Source organism: Mauremys reevesii, linkage group 1 (assembly GCF_016161935.1).
Source record: "Mauremys reevesii isolate NIE-2019 linkage group 1, ASM1616193v1, whole genome shotgun sequence".
Lineage (NCBI taxonomy): Eukaryota > Metazoa > Chordata > Testudines > Geoemydidae > Mauremys > Mauremys reevesii.
In genome coordinates this window covers 297,693,597-297,716,092 of record NC_052623.1, presented here as the reverse complement: position 1 = coordinate 297,716,092, position 22,496 = coordinate 297,693,597, and the positions used below count along the sequence as shown (strand labels likewise).

The following is a 22,496-nucleotide window of genomic DNA, read 5'->3' as shown; positions in this document are numbered from 1 at the left end:
TAGCAACACGACAAATGTCCTAGAGAGGTAGGAAATCTCACCACCTGTTGTGTTTATTTCTCATTAACATTTATGTCAGGCTATTTGAGCTACGTAATACCAACTAACCACCCTTGTCTGCTTTATACCATAGTATAGACAAACATATTTGGGGAAAGAAGTTCTGTATTGTCCTTCAAAAAGACTGATCTTATAACTCCTATAGAAAGCCTGCCCCCCGCCCCCTCCCCCCCCAGGCTTGCAAGATTCCTATGTTTCTGACAGCCTTTTTTGCTCTCTCTTTATTCCCATTCCATCTCAACTGACTGCACTGCGGCACAAGTCAAGAGAAAAACGACTTTGAGATTCAACACTGATACTACACAAAAGGAGTAGGGTGCCCTTGGGTACTTTGATCCCTGCCTAATGAGGTCTTTTATCATTATTTATATGTAGCCACTGGAAGAAACTATTATCTTATACAAAGAGGACGGGCACCAGTTCGCTCTGTTTCTAGTCAACCCAGTAAAGCACTATTGCAGCGGTATCCTTAATCCTCTAGCACTTATGGCACTGCAAGTGTTTTTCCAGTACAAATCTAGGCTACTAGCCACTCCTCCTCTAAATTCCTTCAAGGCTCGTTTCTGCCTACAAGGAATTAGCTAAAATGTAATGATTCATCTGAGGGACAGTTTGCTTTGTCATTTTTAATGAGTAAAAACAAAGTTACTACTTGTTATTAAATATGTTTTGCATTTTAAAGTTGTTAGCACAACCCTAGAAAAATCACATTGTTTTCCTTCCTTGGGATTTGTGTAAACGTTTCCTTCCATTTAGGGTTTATAGCACTAGGCTTTTTGCTTTGAGTTTCAAATTAATATGATTTTGCAAACTCAATTTGCAAATTTATTCAATACCCACCGTAGTCAATAGGAATCTGTCCATTGGCTTCAATGGTTTTGTATCAGGGCCTCAAGCCTGTTTTTTCATGTCACTTATCTTCCACTCATCTAATTAGGCGCCACTCCAAAAAAGAAATTGACTATGAACATATTATAAAAACAAACAAACTCCTCAGCCCAAACCTTAAGCAGCCTCCTCAGCTAAAAGTACCATGTATTCTTATTAGCTTTCTTTAATTCTCCACTCCTCATCTCTTTTTTTTTGGTCATCATCTTCCTGGTTAGTGCATCATCTTCCTGTTTAGTCGAATTTTAGACAGCAAGCTCTTTGGAGCAAACATAAAAGGCTTAAAGGGTGGTTTAGGTTGGACATTAGGAAAAAGTTCCTAACTGTCAGGGTGGTTAAACACTGGAATAAATTGCCTAGGGAGGTTGTAGAATCTCCATCTCTGGAGATATTTAAGAGTAGGTTAGATAAATGTCTATCAGGGATGGTCTTGACAGTATTTGGTCCTGCCATGAGGGCAGGGCACTAGACTCGATGACCTCTCGAGGTCACTTCCAGTCCTAGAATCTATGAAAGGGACTATTTCTCAATCACAAAAAGGCACACACTGTCCAAAATGAAAAGCTAACCATTCTGCAAGTAAAACACAAGAAGGCAACAATGGAGTCCACAGTCTACCAACTGCTTAGGTCTTCCATTCTTTTATAGCTGTCATTCATTAGCAATATCTTTTTACCAACTTTTTTTTTTTGGCACCTAAACAACTATAAAGTTTTGGCCAAATCAATCTGAATATCCTAAAAACATGCTTGACAAAAAACAAAGCTGGCTGGATAGGCGTGCATGTATTTTTATAAATTGACAAATTCAATTCAATTGTCTTCTGCAATTTTACTTCAACTGTCTCCCACCATTTTGATGCAATGAACTGTGCCACCATCTAGTTCACAAATCTAGATTTGGGGAAGAACTCTGGAGCTTCACGTTGAATGTTAGAAGAGAGGAAAGGAACTGGGGGGTGACATCCCATCAGCCACATTTCAGCCTTCTTTTTCTGTCCTGGCTTCACCTATGACTTTGTATTTAGGTTGAACTCTGTAAGCATAGGCAGCGGGTGGTGCCTGAGCTCCAGCAATATTCAGGGCCGGGGGCCCTGCTCCAGCAATATTTGGAGCTGGGTCTCCTCCCGCCCTGCCGCATCCCTGCCTGGAGCGGGTCCTGGCCTCTGCCTGCCACCCCTCCTCCCGCATGCCGCCCCCCCCCCGTGTCCCTGCTCGAAAGAAAGCAGTGTGCGTGCGCCTCTCCCATGCCTGCTTGTGCTGCTGGAGTAGCACATTCCTAGGCGGAGCCCTGCTCCCAGCAGCAACTGCTGTCTGTTGCCCCAGGGTCCTAGTGCCCCCCAGCCAGAAATGGCAAGGCAGGCTGCCCTTACTCTGCCCTTCCGCCCTAGCCCTGAGCCTCTCCAATGCCCCAAACCCCTCATCCCCAGCCAGAGCCCTCATCCCCCCACACCCTAATCCTCTGCCCCAGCCCTGAGCCCCCCCGCATCATGAACTCCTCATCCTCAGCCCCACAGCCCTCACCCCTGCACCCCCTATCCCCAAAATCCCTCCCACAGCGTGCACCCCTCCCCCTTCCCACACACCCCCTCCTGCCCTCAAACTCCCTCCCAAAGCCTGAACCCCCTCCCTTTGCACCGCCTCCCACCCCCAAACTCCATCCCAGAGCCTGCACCCCTCAGCCCCTCCTGCACACCCACCCCCTGCCCCAGCCCGGAGCCTGCACCCTGCACCCCTCCTGTACCCTAATCCCCAGCCCAGGACCTGCACCCCAGACCTCCTCCCCCCACCCAACACCCCTCCCAGAGCCTTAGGCAGGTGGGGGGTGGAGTTTGGAGTGGGCGGAGTTCAGGGGGCGGGTTCTGGGCACCACCAAAATTTCTACAAACCTGCCACCCATGTTTGTAAGCGATGGAAAAGAAAGATTATGTGGCTTCTCTGAACTGGTTTTTGATTTTGTGAGTGTGTGGGTCCAGTTCTTTATTGCTAAGATCAGGCCAATTTCCCCTGAGATGCTCACAGTACCATCATCAGCATGTAAACTGTCAAGTCCCTTAAACCTCCTTTAGTCATTTTGTAAATGTAGTGCCTATTTGCAGAAACTCTTGCTGTGTAAAATGGGTGCGATATTTTGATTGAAGGTCTCTTGATCAATACGAATTCCTAATACAGATGACTGACGTTTTTCAAATGACTTTTTGGTTGAAAATGGCTTTAAAAATTGAGGCCATTTTGCTTTTTCAAAAATTTATGACATGACTTGTTGGTGTATAATTTAAACTTTTTCAATCCACCTACCATGAGACTGAGGGTGGCAGATGAATTTTTTTTGAACTTCTACAATGTTCATTAGGATTGTGTTAGATATTGCTTCTTGCTCAATGAGGTTTAAATAGTGTACTAACCATGAATAGGTCAGAGAATGATTACATCTGAGAGTTCTAAATTTTTTCATTTTATAAGCAAATCGTGATAGTTTTCTCTGCCCTTTTGGGTGGCATCATCAGCAACTCAGGCAAAATATTCTGAAGGTCTATTTTGAGAGACAGAATCAATATTTTAAGTAGGCACACATTTTTCTCTATGCTTATGCCATTATCAGATCACTTCTCATATTCAACCAGGCATTTTGCACTAATGTTAATGCCAGTTCTTTTTGTTCTTTAACTTTTCCTTTTGTTTCTTCATTTGCAAGTTGAAATCTGCCTTGAGGAGTACATCTAAGGTAAAATGCTTCAGTCTTTTTTCAAATTCTTCAATTTTTTTACATAATTATGCCATTAAAATAATCACCAATTGATCTTTGCCATTTTTTAGGAGCCGAAGAACTGTGGATGGGCTGGCATCTTGAACGAAGCAGATGTTGAAGAGCTATGATTATATTTCCATGACTAGGTATCTAACTAGGTACTTCTACTGTCCTTGTTACCACAGTGTCTGATTACTGTAGAATACTCAGTGATGACAATGGTATCAAAATATTTCACATGCGAAATCAAGCTCATCAAATGTTCTCCTATTTCACTTTGAGGTTTCATTCAAGAGGACAGTTGATCTTGAAGCTAGTTTTCTGCACTTTGAGATGAACATGGATCTTCTCTCTTTTGCTACTCAAATCTTGATAATGTTTATATTTTACTTTACAAGAATTATGTTTGTTATTTCACCCATCCCATAGCTTTTCTAACCACTTCCTTCAACTTGAGACATGCTGAGTTAGATAAATTCATACTCGAATGTCTTGTAATCACTAAATACTAAACATCCATATGCAGTAATAATGACAAACACACCCCTCTGGTTTCAATAATCTGAAGACTGAAAATTTAGATAGCCACATAAATATAGACCCATGTTATCAGATGTCCCACCTACCTGCCAGAAGTTTTCAAGTCCTTGCAAAGCAAACCTTCTAACAGTTCATAATCGCACACATTCCCCTTTAACATCAAATGACAATTATTCCATTCACTAGCCACATCCCTCTCTCCCATCACCAACTCAACTTCTTTCTCTCCCTCAGCTTTCTTCATGACAGCTCTGATATTCGACTGAAATTAGGGCCTAATACTTATAGTGTTGAAACACTTTCAAATATATATTTTGTTCAGGTAGGTACAGAGTCTAAGTGTGCCACTGAAGTTCAGAACATTTTAAAAAAATCTGACAACCAATAAAACTCCACTGAAGGGTTTGCACAAACCTGCCACCCAGAGCTGCCAGTAGAGGGATACTCTCTGCCTAGCTTCTAGGGCAGTGGTCCCCAAACGGGAGTTCACGAAATGTTACAGGGGGTTCTCAGGAAAAAAATCCCTAATGGCGGACAGAGCTGTCCCTAGGGACCCCGGGCGCACGGGGCCAGCAGCTCGGAGCCCCTGGACTTCCAAGAACTAAGCAGATCAAAGCAAGCATCTCTATCACACTGAGGAGATTTAAACTTCAAGACTCCTTATAAGAAATGGAAATAGAGATTGATATTTTTTGCTGTTTTTAAAATTAAATAGGCAGCTAGTATTGTTTTTTAAATTATTATGAAGAACAAGTTTAAGCTTTGTTGTAACGTGTGTTGTTTACCTGAACTGCTCAAGACCTGAATGCTTGTGTAAGAGGAACTCTTTGAGTTGGCTTCTTAGATACCTTCATGCTGTTTCACATCTGATACTTCTTGATGAAACACAGGAGCCTTGTCTTATAACAGGCTTATTCAAAGGGATACAAGCTACGAAAGTGAGATCTTGGAAGAGTGTTGCTGTTTTCATAATGTATTAAAATAGTGTAATGATAAATAATAATAGAGTGTAATAACCATGTCATAAAAACAAATTTTATATTTCCAAGATCACTGCTTTTATAATTTATACTCAGGTAAAAGAGAAAATTCCTGGAAATATTCATTTTTAGGAGGGGGTTCGGGAGACTTGACATTATGGTGAAAGGGGTTCACAGGTTGTTAAAGTTTGGGAACCACTGTTCTAGAGAGTGTGCAGTGAAGGCCCCAAAGCTTTAGTAACTGTGCAAGGGTTTCTAGGTCCTGTAGTTTAACTGCAGTAGGGATCAGACTGTGCTGCTTCCAACTACTTGAGGGACATCTAAAAGGTTCTGTGGATAGAGGAGGGGCAGCCCTTGCATGGCAGCTCCCTCTTTTGGATGTCCAGGATATGTAGGTAGAAACAGCCACATTACACACTCTTGAAGAGACTGGTATGAAGGGAGGGAGGACTAAGAGTACCAGGCCTCCATCTTAAAAGACATCAAGGATGAATGGAGACATGGGGGTTGGTTTAGGCCTTCATTGGTTGGGATAGTTTGGATAAATATCTGAACTTTTGGATACTTCTGAGAACTGGAGTCCAAACCTTTGGAAATTTCCCTGTCCCTAAAATTTGTCTGGAGCTTGATTATTGTGTATTAGGGCTTTGAGTACTAATGGTGTATTTCTGCAAGAAGAGCATGTAGGATACTGGCCCCAGTGACTCTTTGTTAATGCTGAGGGCTAGTTTATTGCATGCTTTTATACATACATTGAATAGCAAGCAGCTATTTTACTAAATGCTCCTACGTGTAATAACGTTGGCCTTCCTGGGGACTGGTTTACTATGTGCTATGCAATATGTAGATTTGTAATCTTGAATATGGGGGTTGCATATTTGTTATTTTTATTCCCCTAACAGTGACGGAAGGAGGACAAGAATTATTAAAAGGTGAACAGGGGATTATTTTAGCTGCATAATTACAAGTTAGCAGGAGAACTCTGGCAAATGTAAAATGCTCTATATTCCTAGAGGCAGTGGAGAAATTAGCCAATGACAGTAAAACATGAGAGATGATTGTCATGGGGTGTCCCATGCTGTCTCAGCCACTAACGGGTTAATAGGGAAACTATAGCTAGGGTTGACTGGTGGATTCACAACAACTACAATGGTAAAAGGACTGCAGAGCAGACGGCTGAGAAGCCACAGAAAACAAGAACCTTCAGCAACAGGCTGGTGAGAAGCTGCCCAGGAGACCAGATCCTCTGGAGGAGGGGACTACAGGAGTGACTCGGAGGAACAGCCTGCAAGACAAGCCTGGTAGGAAGCAGCCAGGGAAACAGTAAGAGGTGGGGAGAGTTTGGAGCCAACCGCTTTGTACAGGGTCCCTGGCCTGGAACCCAGAGGAGTGGCCAGGTCTGGGTTCCCCTGCCAAACCCAGCATGGGGGCTCATTAAGGCCCTGAACAAGTGAACCATACCTGAAGGGGTCAGGGACTGAGTACCTCTCATCTAGAGCCACTGGCCTCCTGAAGTATTGGGCTTTTTAACACCCTGAGAGGGGAAAGAACCATCAGGGACCTGGACAGAGAGCTGAGGTCAGAACAAGGAAGCAACAAGCAGGTTAGAAGGCAGGCAACATATCAAGAGGTAAACTGAGGCAGAGCTGCTGTGTCACCCAATCTTGCTGCGAGGTGGCACCAAAAATCAAAGGGATCACCAGCAACGAGGTTTTGTGAAAGACACAAACAAACCAGGAATTCCCAAGACCATCTCTAATTCCTACCTGACGTGTGGCCACAAAATCCATCACGTAAACTCCTATATTTCACCAACCCTAGTATAAATTTCATCTATCCTATTTACATAGCCACACTGCACAGCATTTGGGGATTTAAACTCTACCCAAACAGTGGCATAATTGTTTTCATAGTAAGTAAAATACTTCAAAGGTGAAAAAGCAGAGGAAGAGGAAAAAAATAAGTGGCATAAATAAAATAAGTGATGGCATGGAGGTGTCTTAAATTTTCAGTCACATGTTTGGGAAGCCCTGTATAAGTATTACAGTCATTGTAAACTCACAGTAATAAAATGTTTATAGTATCCTTTATTACCATGAGTTTGGGATGATCATATTAGTTATGCAGGTTTTTCTAACAAGGGGCAATGAAAACTTTATGGCACCCTTCACCAACATATCTTCTCCCTTTCCCTCAGCAGACAGAGACTTATTACAACTTACATTTAAAACTGTCCTACAACAATCTGACTGGCTAGAAATTGGTCACTAAACCCAAACAGATTGTGCTATTGCTCTTCTATGCAAAGGGCAACAATCTATGTCTGACATAAATCACTGTTGTCAAGCAGGGACATCTGACCAGTCTCCCATTAATCCCCTACAAAAGGAGCTGGCAGGCTTGTCCAAATTCTTCTGCTTGGCAGTGGAAGTGGCCATCTCTCTGAGGGACATAAGAATTGACAGACTGAATCAGACCCTAAGGCCATTTAATGCAGTGTCCTGTCTATGACAATGGCCAGCACCAGATGCTTCAGAGGAAGGTGTAAGTGTAACACCAACAGACCCTGGTCATCGGCGGGCAGGATTGAACCTGGGACCTCTGGAGCTTAGTGCGTGAGCCTCTACTTCATGAGCTAAAAGCCATATGGCCCTTAGCTAAGGCTGTAGAGCAAACACATTAATCCTTAAGTGGTCTTGGTACCACTAGATGGGACAGAACACCACACCCAGAAGGTGTGTGGTTACATAAGGACTCCACAGTAGGCAGATGTGGGGGAATCTGTTCAGATGTTATCAGATGTGGGGTAACCCCCCCGCCTCCCCGCTTTAGAGGTTATCCTAATCTCTATTTGTTAGGGCTTGGTTTAAAACCTGAAGCATGAGGTTTAATATCACTTCCTGGGTTAGCTGCATCCCCAGTTTCTCCGTAATGCAGGAACCATTCTCAGATGTTGCCGTGTGTATGTGATTAAAGGGTGAAAATCACCCCTCAGCAGAGTGTCAGTATGAGGTCCCGCCCATGTGCCACTTACACCCTTTTATGTTGACCCTCTGCACAGGGGAGAATTTGACTGAAAGACGTATGTTTATATGTTTTTATGATATTTTTACAATGTTTTTAATTGTAAAAACGGTCTCCAGAGGCAAGAGAGGTAATAAAATTGCCTCAGATAATAGTTTCTTCAATTGCACAGGATGACCACAGTCTGACAGGGTACCACCATCTCAGGAAAGATTTTTGCCTTGGGCAGTATTTTACTGCTATCCCTTTCCAACTCAATTAGTATTTGTATAATAATCCCTCTGTCTCTCTGCATGCAGAGAGGGAGAAATAGATTCATACTTTATAATACTTAATCTTATCAATGCCACAATATGGATTCATGCAGTATCTCCTAATGATCTTAAAGGATATATTAGCAGATGATATGTCAAAACATGTATTGGATCAAATGGCGGATCAGATAAAAAAATCTGATGAAGGGCAAAACTGTATGAAAAGAGTTGTACTGCTAAAGAAACAGGCAAACCCCCTCCCCCCATCTCACATGGAGTTATTTGCTATTTCAGAGATGATTTACATTGATGACAAACTGCCATTTTGCTGTGACAATGGCAGATTTTTGAGAGGGGGTGGTGCTTTGTGTTGTGGTGGAATCCCACAATTCCCCTCACTACCATCCCCAAGAGAAACTTGTTCAACAGTGGAAATAGTGAAAATTTATCTCTGACTAATGCCTCAATCCTGCAAGCTGAACCAAGCAGAAACACCCATTGACCTCAATAGATCTCCATGTGGGCCAACCCTTATGTCTGTGCAGAGTCCAGTTCAAGTCAGTGGGGCTCTGTGCAGATGTACAGGAGGTTCATCATTATGTATCAGATTGCAGGGTCATGTGCAACAACGCTCAGAATGACAGACAGTAGTTTCACATGCTCTACTTGAAGTGGTCCTGGAGTTAACTATATAAAAACGGCCCCTCTGCTCAATGTATCTGGTACCTATTTATCCTGAAATGCCCAGGGAGAGTAGAGAGACTATAAAGATAGAAAGCCCAGTAATAATGGAGGATTTCAATTATCCCCATATTGGCTGGGATACATGTCACCTCAGGACAGGATGCAGAGATAAAATTTCTAGACACCGTTAATAGCTGCTTCTTGGAGCAGCTTGTCCTGGAACCCACAAGGGGAGAGGCATTTTTTGATTAAGTCTTAAGTGAAACCCAGGATCTGGTCCAAGAGGCAAATATAGCTGAACCACTCAGTAATAGCGACCATAATGTACATCTCTGTAGGGCAGAAGATACCAAAGAAATCCACCACAGTAGCATTTAACTTCAAAAAAGGGGGACTAAACAAAAATGAGGAAGCTAGTTAAACAGAAATTAAAAGGAACAGTAACAAGAGTGAAATGTCTGCAAGTTGCATGGAAACTATTTAAAAACACCACAATAAAGGCTCAGACTAAATGTATACCGCAATCAAACCAGTAAGATCAGAAACTGGCTACCATGGCTAACGAACAGAATAAAAGAGGTGGTTAGAGGCAAAAGGCATCCTTCAAAAATTGGAAGTCAAATCCTACTGAGGAAAATAGAAAGGAGCATAAACTTTGGCAAGTCAAATATAAAAATATAATTAAGCAGACCAGAAGAGAATTTGAAGAATAACTAATAAAAAACAAAAAAAACAGGAGTACTTGTGGCACCTTAAAGACTAACAAATTTATTTAAGCATGAGCTTTCGTGAGCTACAGCTCACTTCTTCGGATGATAGCAAAACATATTTTAAGTACATCAAAAGCAGGAAAGCAGCCAAACAATCATTCAATGATCAAGGTGCTAAAGGAGCATTAAAAGAAGACAAGGCCTTTGCATAGAAGCAAAATTAATACTTTTGCATTGATCTTCTCTGCAGAGGATGGGAGGGAGATTGGCTCATAGCTGAGCCATTCTTTTTAGGTGACATATCTGAGGAACTTTCCTAAATTGAGATGTCAATAGAAGAATTTTTGGAACAACTTGATAACAATAAGAAGTCACCAGGACCAGACAATATTCATCCAAGAGTTCTGACGGAACTCATATATGAAATCGCAGAACTATGGTACGTTACCTCTCTCTTAAATCAGCCTCTGTACCAGACTAGAGTATAGAGAATGTAACACCAATATTTCTCTAAAAGGCTCCAGAGGTGATCCTGGCAATTAGAGGCCAGTGAGCCTAACTTCAGTACCAGGCCAGCGGAGTGAAATATCAGGACAAATTGCACCCCAACCAAAGACCGGTCGGGATGCAGGACAAACATCTAAATATCGGGATGTCTGGTCACCCTAGCAGGGGGACAGGGGTGATCTTGTTGATACAGTGTAATTGGCTTTTCAGAAAGCCTTTGACAAAGTCCCACATCAAAGGCTCTAAAGCAAATTAATCAGTCATGGGATAAGAGGGAACGTCCTCTCATGGACCAGTAACAGGTTAAAAGATAGGAAACAAAGAGTAAGAAAAAATGGTCAGTTTTCACAATGGAGAGAGATAAATAGTGTGGTCCCCCAAGACTCTGTTCTGGGACCAGTGTTGTTAAATATATTCAACAATGATCTGGAAAAGAGGATAAACAGTGAGGTGGCAAAGTTTACAGACAATACAAAATTACTCAAGATAATTAAGTCCAAAGCTGACTGCAAAGAGTTACAAAGGGATCTCACTAAACTATGTGACTGGCAACAAAACGGCAGATGAAATTCATTGTTAGAAAAATGCAAAGTAATGCACATTGGAAAACATAATTCCAACTATACATACTAAATGACGGGGTCTAATAGCTGTTACCACTCAAGAAAGAGATCTTGACGTCGTTGTGGATAGTTCTCTGAAAACGTCTGCTCAATGTGCCGCAGCAATAAAAAAAAAGCTAATACAATGTTAGGAACCATTAAGAAAGGGATAGATAACAAGACAGAAAATATCATAAGGCCACTATATAAATCCATGGTACATCTACCCCTTGAATACTGCTTGCAGTTCTGGTCGCCCCATTTCACAAAAAAGATACACTAGAAATGGAAAAGTTACAGAGATGGGCTACAAAAATGATTAGGGGGATGGAATAGCTTCCATATGAGAAGAGATTAAAAAGACTGGGACTGTTCAGCTTAGAACACAGATGACTAAGGAAGGATATGGTAGAGGTCTATAAAATCATGAATGGTGTGGACAAAGAGAATAAGGAAATTTTATTTACCCCTTCACATAACACATGAATCAGGGGCACCCAATGAAATTAATAGGCAGCAAGTTTAAAACAAACATAAGGACGTACTTCTTCATACAACGCAAGTCAACCTGTGGAACTTGTTGCCAGGGGATGTTGTGAAGGCCAAAAGTACAAGTGGGTTAAAAAAATAATTAGATAAGTTCATGGAGGATAGCTCTATTAATGGCTGTTAGCCAGAGCAATCTCGTATATTAAAATGGTATGTATTTTTATGACTAATGATTTTAGATCCACCTCTACCCCGCTATAACGCGGCCCAATATAGCATGCTGCGGGGAGCCCCGTGCCCTTTAAATCCTGCTGGAGCCCTGCCACCGCTATCCCGGGGCTGCAGCAGCCGGGCTCGCTGGCTATTTAAAGGGCCCGGACTCTCTCCAGTGGCCGGAGCCTGGAGCTCTTTAAATCACCGCTGAAGCCCTGCCGCGGCTACCCCGATATAACGGGGTTTCAGCTATAACACGGTAGAGATTTTTGGCTCCCCACTACTGCGTTATAGCGAGTAGCGGTGTAGCTGCCTTGTACAAACTGTGCTTAAGTATTGGAGGGGTCCAAAACTAGCACTGCATACCCATCCAGAGAGTACCGAAGCAAACTACACTAAAATAATATATATTTTTAATCCTGGGTTACACTAGAAGTAATCAACTCCTTTTAGTGTTGGATGCCAACACTGCACATTGCTGATTCCTGCTCCCCAAATCAAACACATTGACACCTAAACTATTGCTGCTCTCCTGGCTACTTCTCTTTAATACATTTACCAAAGTGAAACTGCAGTACATTTTGTGCCTTTTCTCTCATCTTGTTTCCCCAGCCCCTGTCTGTTGCACACTTCGAATGACCACTGTTACCACCTACATGAGCTTTTGAAGTCCTTCTTTTTCATTCGCCGCCTCATCATTGTTCCGCGTGGGCTGGTGGAGTAGAGGCTGCGAGGTAGGGTCCCCATGTTCAGGGAACTCAGGCTGTATGCACTCATGGAGGTAGGAGAGAAGGACGAAGACACCAAAGCTGCTGTAAAAAATTGGACACTTGGCACATAGCACTCTATAGCAGGGAACAGTGCAACATAAGGCTGCAACTTACTCATGAATCAGACAGACAGTGTGTATGTTACACAAACCATTTTTGTGCATCTAGTAACAGACACACATCAAACCTTAGGTGTGACCCTAAATAACAGCATAGCCAGAATTTCAACACCATGTGAGGCATAAAAGGAACTAGGAACTAGCAAAAATACTGTAGACACAAAAATATGTACTATATACCTTATTTTAAGCAAAGTACATAAAATAAATACTTTTGAGACAATGTAAATCAATGTGTCTGGCTAATGACTCTAAAAATGCCTTTTTAATAGGTGATTTCTGACATAACATTTGTAAGCCATTCTTTGTATTCAAAGATTATGCTGCACATAAGGTGCTGAAACCAAATGATCTAGTAATATGGTTTAACAACCAGGTCACAGAGAATTTTCAAGCCTTTCCCCATCTACAAAGACTGTCCAATTAAAGAAAGAAAAAGGCATAAGTTGTCAGAAATAACCTTGTCATAGTTATGAAAAAAAAGTGAACTGAACTGAGAGAAGTATGAGAGGAAGAAGAAAAAAATATATATGTCAGGAGGAAAAAGCGTGGAACATTACGAAGGTTTTTTTGAGGAGGCGTTTTCTGGAATTTCAAGGCTGGCATCCTGCAATGGTCAGGGTGGTAGGTGTTATAATGGTGGTAGGTGAGGAGGCTGCTGTGGTTGTTGGCACAGGAATCCCAGGTAAGTTGCCTGTTGCTCCTTTGAACCTTCACTGCCCGCATGAAGGGATGACAGGAAATAAGAAAACAAAAAGGGACCAGAGAAGAGGGAGAGGTAACTGAATTGCATAAATAAAAAGTAACAAAAATGAAAGCAATTTGAAAAGGAGAAAAAATTAATGTGGCTTTGTCCCTTTTCTTGGTGATCAGCAAACACCGTGATCAACTTCAGGGATGGAAACCTTTCATCTTCCTAGAAATAATGCCTCTTATGGCTTCCCCTCCCCCCCCCCCCCTGCAAAAAAGATAAGTACTGAATCAATTTCTAATCTCCCTCTGGTCTTAAGAGCTAAGATTAAAAACTTTTTTGAAAAATACTTAAGTCAACATTATTGAGATGTATGATATATGACTTGTAATTACAGGTTTGCAAATCTCCACCCGCTTTAGCAGGACTTGTACATATTAAGAAAACAAAAAGGGACTATAAATCACATTTCCCATAATGACTTGAAGTGGTTTACATGTCAGTCATTTCAATTTTCTGCTATGACATTTTAATTTTGCAAGCATCTATCATTGGTATACTACCCTGGGCAATAAACTACTTCACTCAACCATCAAACTCAAAAATCCTATCTTGGGGCCTGATTAATAAGTACAAAGCAAAAGTCTAAAGTCACTATTTATGGTTTTGCAGCGTGATCGTCAGATCTTTTCCTTTTCTGGATTAAAATTGAGACCATATTTGATTCCTTCTCTCAGGTTTGTGCTCAAAATGGGAATTGCCAAAATTCATCAAAAAATGAATGATGGGAGGGGGGAGAAGGGAATGGCACATGTTGATCGATTTGCCAAAAGCCAGGGGACTGCTCCTAAATGATACAAAATGGTACAGATAATAGCCACCCTCATGTTTAGTACCAAGATGCATCTCTCGATGCACAGTGGTCTGTTCACTCTGAACAAGATGGAACACAGTCTTTTGTGACCTGTAGTCAGCGATTAATTTGCAATGAAAGAGGTGCTGTGGCTCAAACAATTAGGTGCCAGGCTCAAGCAATTTTTTTTAACTTTCATAACTGACGCAGCACCAGAGATGCCGAGGCCATGAACTGCCAAGTCTAAAGGTGCCAGGGTCAGTCCTGGCAAGCCCTAGAACAAATTAAGCACTGCCCGTAGTCACCACTGGCTTCAACTTTGTATTGAAAGACGAGGTGGGATTTGTCAAACACTACGAGCTGCATTTGGTCCAAGGCCTAACTAAATGCCAGAGGAAAAGCTATAGTTTTTCTCTCTTTTATATTATAGAAGTAGGATCTCTTTCTTGGCTGAATACATTAAATCTTTTGTATCTAAACACAGATTGCCCTCCCTTTCCCACCCCAACCCCAGTGGAATGTTTAATTACAACAAAGGGTAGGTGAGGGAAGGTAAAAGGAAAGGAATGTATTGGACTTCAAAAATAAAATATGTTTTGCCAACACCACTTTATAAACCATCTGACGGTCACCTGCAGTGAAATTAGGACATTCAGTTCCTGGACAGAACCACTAAGCTTCACTCCACAGTCCAACAGACCAATGCCTGAACAGCTCACCGATCTAATTCTAATAAAAGTAACCTTGAAGAAGTCTACAAAAACTTACATATCAAGCAAGGTAATGTGGCCAGAAAAATCCCAGCAGCCCTAGTAACAATCTCTCTCAATATTTTGTTTTAATGAATCAAACTTACTGTAGTTTCCTATCATAACTTTTCAAATTCAACTGATTCTTCTTCTGATAATCTATGTCAATTTCTGAGCTTTAACTATGGTATAAAAATTAAAATCTGATAAGAATAATATGGCCAGGAGGATTTTCATTATATTCAGGTTGCTATGAGCCCTGTTTAATTAAAAAGGCTGCTTCCAGCAGGAAATTATCTGGCAGCTCTTGATTTTTTTTCTTTTGAACTGTGGATAGGTGTAAAAAGTGTCCTATGAGGTGGAAAGTCCATACAAATTAAGTTTCCATATCTTGCAGAATGATCATTCCAATTCAATAAGAATTCTGTATAAACCTATAGCATGTACATTAGTAATTCATTAAGCCATACCAGCCCAGGACTTCTTAATGCTGCAGTAAAATTTATAAGGCAGCAGTAGACAAAGGAATGAGCTTGGCATCACATTAGAAAAGAAAAAAAACCTTAAACAAATCGGGTCTCTTGAGGTTTTTTTTGGGGGGGGGGAGAGGAGGGGGGGCGCTCAACTCTTTATTCTTCCATTAACTCTCTTTAGGTATTTTAGTTTGATTTTGAGTTGGGTGTGGGTTTTTTTTTTTTGGCCAGTTCACAATTCAGAGCACATTCTGGGGTGAATGATAACTGTGTTCAACAGCGAGAGCCTTAATGATTCAACAGATCATAGAATATTGTGATGCAAAGTACTTTTATATCATCCAGTCCATCTCTCAGCCAATGAAGGATTGTTCCCAAGGCTACATTTGTTTCCATAAAGCATGTTTCCTCTTGAGTAGACTGTGGTTTTTAAGTACCACCACCTGGGAATCTATACTCAAAACATTTGGGCTCTTCTGGATAATTTAAGGCAGCTGACTCATTGTCTAGGGAGAGCTCCCCTAGAAAGACATCCTTGCATACATGTCACTGAATCCTCTTGATGTCATTTCACAAAGCTCAATCCCCATATGCAGCACAACAACTATACGGGCCTCCAGATTGTAGCTGCACTAGGTGAAGGTGAATGGTATATAACAATAGCCTTGAAGAAAGACCTTGAAGTATTTAGTATTGTCTTAAAAAGCAAATTGTAATCAGCTGTACAAACAGATTGCTACCGAATAGAATCTTTTGGCCATGGTACTCAACTTTTAACAGAAGAGAGTCACTTCATCCTCAAAGGGAGTTTCAAACAGCCACAAAATAGCCACATGTGACATCTTTGCCTCATGATGTTGCATAGTTTGTAACATACTGGCACAACTGTATGGTAGGGAAATCATCAACTGTGGTCTCCCCTCCCCCACATCTCTACAGCTTTTGAGCATAGGTGTCATCCCTCACTTTCTCTCATCCCTCCAGATTGCTGTGCAGAAGAGGGATGGAGACCCAACTGGAAGATGGCAGAACATGGAATCCCAGGAGCTACTCTTCATTTATCCCAGTAGCATCCAAAACACTAGTTCATCAGTTCACAGCTTGCTGCTCTCTGGTAAAATGAATAGACCACAGATCAGGTGCCTATTTAGGGAGCTACATTCAGTCATATATCTACCAGCATTTCTTATCGCTGAAGTATCTAGGCCTATAAAGCAGACTCTTGACCAAAGAAGCCACAGGTTTAGTATTGCTGTCTTTGGCACTAAAATGCATTGAGTCTCTCACTACAGCATAGATACCTATGGCACTGGGTTATCTATCTCCAGTATTTCTGCTGAAGATATCCACAGATAAATTCAATCTAATAATATTGTATAATTGAGATTAACCACTTTTCATAATTATCCAATCTACAAGATATGCACTCCCCATATTTGGGCTGAACAACAACAAGTGTCACATGTCTGGTTGGAAAAGTTCCTTTCTGCATAGCATTATAACATAACATCAGGAAACAGTAAATTGAACTAGGGTAGAGACTTGGGGGAAGTGTCCATAAACAAACATTACAATTTATAAGTATCTAAACTGGGCAGCAGAGTAATTTGAAAAGCTCCCTTGAGAAGGATGGCAGTCAATGACAATGTTATTAATAAGAGAAATTCAGTCTTTTGGAAGTATTTTGAGAGAGGAGCCTCAATAACTTATCAGGGTTTACAGAAAGTAGGTGAATCCATGGGCATTCATAATACCCTTCAAAGTGAATATGCTTAAAGAAGTTGGTAATGATCCATATTTTTTCCATTTTGAGAAGCTATTCAGAGTATAATTCACTGAATTCATAGATACTTAGCTTATTTTCTTTAATATAATTACAAAGGTATATTCACCAACTCTTTTTTTTTTAACATTTTCTCCTTATTTTTAGGGATTTCTGAGGATAGATTGAGATAAACAGTACACAGCTTGCAAGCGATTTTCAGAAGCATAACCCGGAGAGCTGAAAAGAAAGGTTACAGATAAAATTGCCTTAATATCTTTTCCCCAAGTTACAGCAATGGCAGCAGATATGAACATGCAAGAAAGATGAAGTGGGATCTAGTGCTACAGATCCCCTTACCGTGTTCTGGTCCCTTCAATGCTAGCCGAGTCTGATGGTGAGGAAGGATCTCAAGTTTGACGTTGTCTGCTGTATTAGCCAAGAACTGTGTTGCTTCTGCCAATGTACAGTACTCCATGCTGGTACCATCGATGGACAGAATATGGTCTCCTACGTGTAATGCACCACATCTATACAAAGGGAGAAAAACTCTGTATGATAAAGTGTGCTCTTTGCTTGGTATCTGAGTTTTATAGCCTTCAAATTGGTCATGGCAATTATGAGACTACATTTTTAGAGAGAAAAAATTAATATTTTTATAAGGATTGTCACTGGACAAACTAAGGCTATTAGTACAAATCTTAAATACAATTTGGTAAATACAGTGTATGTCAAGACATCGCTCACAGAACTGGAATGGGGTACTAGTTGATTACTAGTATATGCGTGAATGGCAGCAGAATAAATGAGAAGAGCTTAAGGAGACTCAGCAAGCCTGCTCATATCCCTCACACAAGCACCCAGTTCATCATTTTTTGAGTTATTCATAGTTAAACATTTATTAGTACAAAAGCTGTAAATGATGATGAAATTATGCAGTAGTCAAACAAATAATGAAACCAGGGCTGGCATGGTGACTCGAGGAGTGGGGTGGGGAGGGGGCTAGCTGCTATATCTTGCTGCACTCAAGAGACTGGCTACTGGATGAGTTGAGAAATGCAAACACAGCAGTCAGCATCCCGACGTACCAGTCAAGTGGACAGCTCCTTTAATTGGTTACCCCCTGTGGAATGGGAAAAAACAGAGGCAGAAAATTAAAGCATCCTGAACCATTGAGCTGGAGAACCCCTCTGGATCAATGGCCGTCATTCTCAAAGGTTCTACTGTAGGGTAAAGCCCACAGTGGAGCTGTAAACTCACTGTTACAAGTGGGTGCTACTAACAGCACCATTGTCAAAAGAGGAATTACAAGGAAGGGTGACTGGGGACATGCAGGAGAAATTTGCTGCTGAAACATAATATTTAAGGCAAATTTTTTAAAAAAAAATCCCACAGCTTTACTACAGAGGTTACACCATCTGGGGCAGTGGTAGGCAACCTGCGACCTGTCAAGGTAATCCGCTGGCGGGCCGCCTTACGTTTGCACAGCTGCCTGCAGCTCCCAGTGGCCATGGTTTGCCATTCCCAGCCAATGGGAGCTGTGGGAAGTGGCACAGGGATGTGCTGGCCACCGCTACTAACCATGAACCGCAGCCACTGGGAGCTGCGGGGTGGCTGTGAAAATGTAAACAAAATTGTCTGGCAGCTCGCCAGCGGATTACCCTGATGGGTTGCGTGTGACCCGTGGGCCACAGATTGCCCACCACTGATCTGGGGGAAAGTATCTAACCTTCCCCCCCGCATTTGTAAATATAATTTTATCTCACGATGATGGAATTTTTCAAATGGAGCTGAAAAAGGGATTTTCCTTATAAAATAACTAAAATACAGAAGCCAGTCTTTCTAATACCTCAGTGGTATTCTAAAATCTTAATAAGAAAAAAATCCAAGTATAAAGAGTTCCATTTCACTGTGCCACAAGAATGAACGATGCACCCTAAAAGAGCACTTCATGGTTGCTAAGTCTCAAAATTTACTTACTTTGACAGATGTTTCATACTGTGGGACTTCCTTTAAGAATTGAGGCAGGGTATTTATTTTTAATGCTAATCACTGCTGCAGCATTATATTTGAAAAAACCAAGCAAACCTTCAAATTACTCTGCAGCACAGCATAAGCAAACAGGTTCAGACATACTAGAAAGAGGAGACAGTGTTTTTTTTATGGGATAACATAGGATATTGTTGGGAGTTGGTTTGGTTTTTTTCTGTAGTTTAATGCCGTGTGAATGAGCAAAAGTAAAATTGTGTCTGGGAATCTTTTTAAAAGCTCTACATTATAGAGCTACTGTTTGCCAAGAGGGGTTAATTTTAAGCTCTAACTACCTTGAGAGCGTCTTCTTCAGTCAAATTCATCTAAAATGCCAAGGGAAGTTTTTTTAAACAGCAACAAAAATACTGATAAGATATAAAATGGATGCATAATCCTATAATGTAGGGCCTTCTGTAGCACTCACCTGTCTGCAAAACTTGCAGATTTGATTTTGTCTATGACAATGACCTGTTTGTTGCAGCACATCGAGGTAGTTAGTGCAACCCCAAGAGCAGCACCAGGAGTTTTGGCAACTTCGACTAGCAATGGTCCAGATGCTGTTGCTACCGAATCTGTTAAAATTAGACCAAAAAGAGTATTTCAGTATTACACCAATTTGGTATCTGTGCCATTTTCATATTTCATTTTCACAGAAAATATCTACAACTACTGTATTTATCTAGGCCGCAAGCAGGAAAACCACATTGGACTGGGGAGTTCCAGAGAGCAATTATGGGATTTAAAGCATTAACTAGGGCACCTATATTTTGAGTGTGGAATGAATGAAAGTGAGAGCGGATCGGTAAAGTCATTGCTGATAACAAGGTGTGGAGGTTAGGCACATGAGAGCTCTGACTCGAAGAACCCTTAGAAGCAGCAGACCAATGCAATTCTGAGATGGAAAGAAAGAACAGAATGACTTGCTAAGAGACAACAACTGAAGTAAAAATTCATCAGGGACATAGAATGCTATTTAAGTAACTAAGGCAGTGAAAAGTTAAAGATGTTTCAATATCTGAATGAAGACCAGTAGAGCTACATATGTAAGAAGTGAATAGGCATAGAAGTATAAGATATATAAAAATAACTGGGGAATCGCTAGCAGCTATTGAGAATCAGGCAACAAATGAGACAACTGAAAGGGAGATTTGATAAAATGAAGATGCATTTCAGGGATGTAAGACGACAACTGAAAACTGGGACAAAGTAAATTGATCTTTTCAGAGGTGCTCCCAGTGCCACACATCAGTGGAGAAAGGAGAATATTAACACTGCAGTAAACTTAATGGATGTACAGGAAGAGTTTTGGTTCACAGAACACTGGGATGCCTGCTGTGAGGAGAGGCACATGTTTAGATGTGACGGCCTCCACAGAAGCTGCTGGGACTGAAATTGGTAGTGTTTTTAGCTGGGAGTTAAACAAGTTAGGAAAAGGAAAAGGGGACATGAGGTCTTTTATTGAATCTTAAAGAATCTGTCATGTATTTCCAATACACAAAGTGTGACAGAAAATGGAATTCTGCAGAAGAGGAAGAATGTGATCGTGTGATTCAAGAGACACCTGCAATAGATGTCCTATCCTTGACAAGGAGAAGGAACTATCCAAGAACAAGCCAAAGATAATAACTCAACAAGTGGCCAAGAAAAAAGCACTGAACAGGAACTAGAAGATTAAGAATGTGAAATGTTGTATTATTGTCCCAAAGCATAGATACAGGGGAAAACGTGTGTGGGAAGTAAACAAACAGAACTGGAAATACTATTAAGTAATGGAGGTCGGGTGGGCCTCATACCTAGCATACAGGAATGAAAGAGTGAAAAGAAGAAAGTGGTGGTGGGGTGGGATTGTTCATTATGTTAGAGGTATTAGCTAATTATTCTTCACAAAACCTCCGGTGAAGTAGATTGATATCATCATCCCCTTCTTGCAGATGGAAGATTCAGGTAGAGAAATCAAGGCTAACTTTTCCAAGAGTGGCCACTAATTTGGGGTGCCTCAATTTTGGGCCCAAAAGAGACCCCTTGCACCTGATTTCCAGAGGTGCTGGACATCCATAGACACTATTAAAATCAAGGGAAGTAGAAGGCACTTAGCAACTTTGAAAATCAGGCCAACAATGTCTCAAATTGGAGTTCCCAAAACAGAGGCACCCAGAAGTATCCTTCTGAAAAATTTTCCCTAGTTGACTTGCCTATGGCCAAAGGTGTCCATTGCAGAGACTAGAACTTATGAACTCCTGGCTCCCAGTCCTGTGCTTGTGGTCATTTTTTCAGCTAATTTTGGCTACTGATGTTTGGAACTACAAACAGATTATTTGAGCATCAGTATTTTATGACACTCTGTAAAGAAGAAAGCCATTTTTGTAATAAATACTGTGGCAAAGGGCTGTACCAATAGAGATTTTGCAAGTGATAAACTTTAACCTGGCATTGGCCTGTCACTAGAAAGTACTTCCCATAATCTAGGTCTCCCCTACAACAAAGAAAAAAGAAGATGCTAATGTCATCTGGTGATACTGAGTCAATGTCTCAAGATGCTGCTGCAGTGCTTGCAAAGTTGCTTGTAAGAGGAAAAATCAGCTTATTCCCTGGCAGCATTTCTAGATGTCTGTTGAGATATACTGGGAAGGTAAACTAAACTAAGGTAGACAAGGTGAATAAATAAGATAACTACATTAGAGAAAGCAGAAGAAAAGAAATGGAGTGTGTCTAACTGAGAAAAATAAACACAAGAAAGAGAAATCTGGAAAGGATAATCAAGTGCATATCCCCTGACAGAGAAGGATTAGTTTATCATGTTGAAGTAAAGCATGGGTATGAAAAATGAATCATACAGATATAAATTATTCATGTCTAAAGATGTTTCAGTCATTAAGATATTTACACCATGACTGAAGCATTTACACACCGTGTTGATTTACTGGCTATGTAATTATATAAGATATACTGATGAATGTTTGCATGGAAAACACTCTAGAATTTTTATTTCATTAATCAGTTTCCTCACTTTTGAGCAGTGCATCTCAAACAGTATACAAGGCTTGATTAAAACCTCCCAGAGGCTGTGAAATTACTTTCTGCATGCTAACAACCACCTTGCCTAGATTCATGTTTCTTCAGATAAATAGTAGGGAACCGTTTTTGCTGGTCAACTTTGACCATTAGCAAAAAGGCCTATCAATGTACTTGATGTATTTAACGTACTACTCAAACCAGTGGCAGATTTAGAGTTAGTGGGGACCTATGTGAAGCTTCATTTTTGGCCCTACCAGTAGTGGTGACAGCGGCCAGGAGCCCCGGGGCCTTTTAAATTGCCGGACCAAGGGGAAGCAGCCCCTTTTGTCCCCCC

At 41.1% G+C, this 22,496-nt stretch overlaps 1 protein-coding gene across 11 annotated transcripts in view; it reads right to left on the bottom strand.

Annotated features, from left to right (window-relative positions):
- Positions 1–22,496, bottom strand: part of GRIP1 (glutamate receptor interacting protein 1) — a 536,924-nt gene that overhangs the window by 72,078 nt on the left and 442,350 nt on the right. For 6 of the 11 annotated variants that reach the window (XM_039501819.1, XM_039501812.1, XM_039501825.1 and 3 more), the window contains 4 exons: positions 19,572–19,719; positions 17,477–17,646; positions 13,149–13,304; positions 12,356–12,511 (listed from right to left, as the gene is read on the bottom strand). In XM_039501819.1, the coding sequence (XP_039357753.1) occupies positions 12,356–12,511; positions 13,149–13,304; positions 17,477–17,646; positions 19,572–19,719 (630 nt within the window). The remainder of the gene's footprint in view (positions 1–12,355; positions 12,512–13,148; positions 13,305–17,476; positions 17,647–19,571; positions 19,720–22,496) is intronic. The other 5 variants (XM_039501836.1, XM_039501847.1, XM_039501842.1 and 2 more) reach the window with 3 other exon arrangements.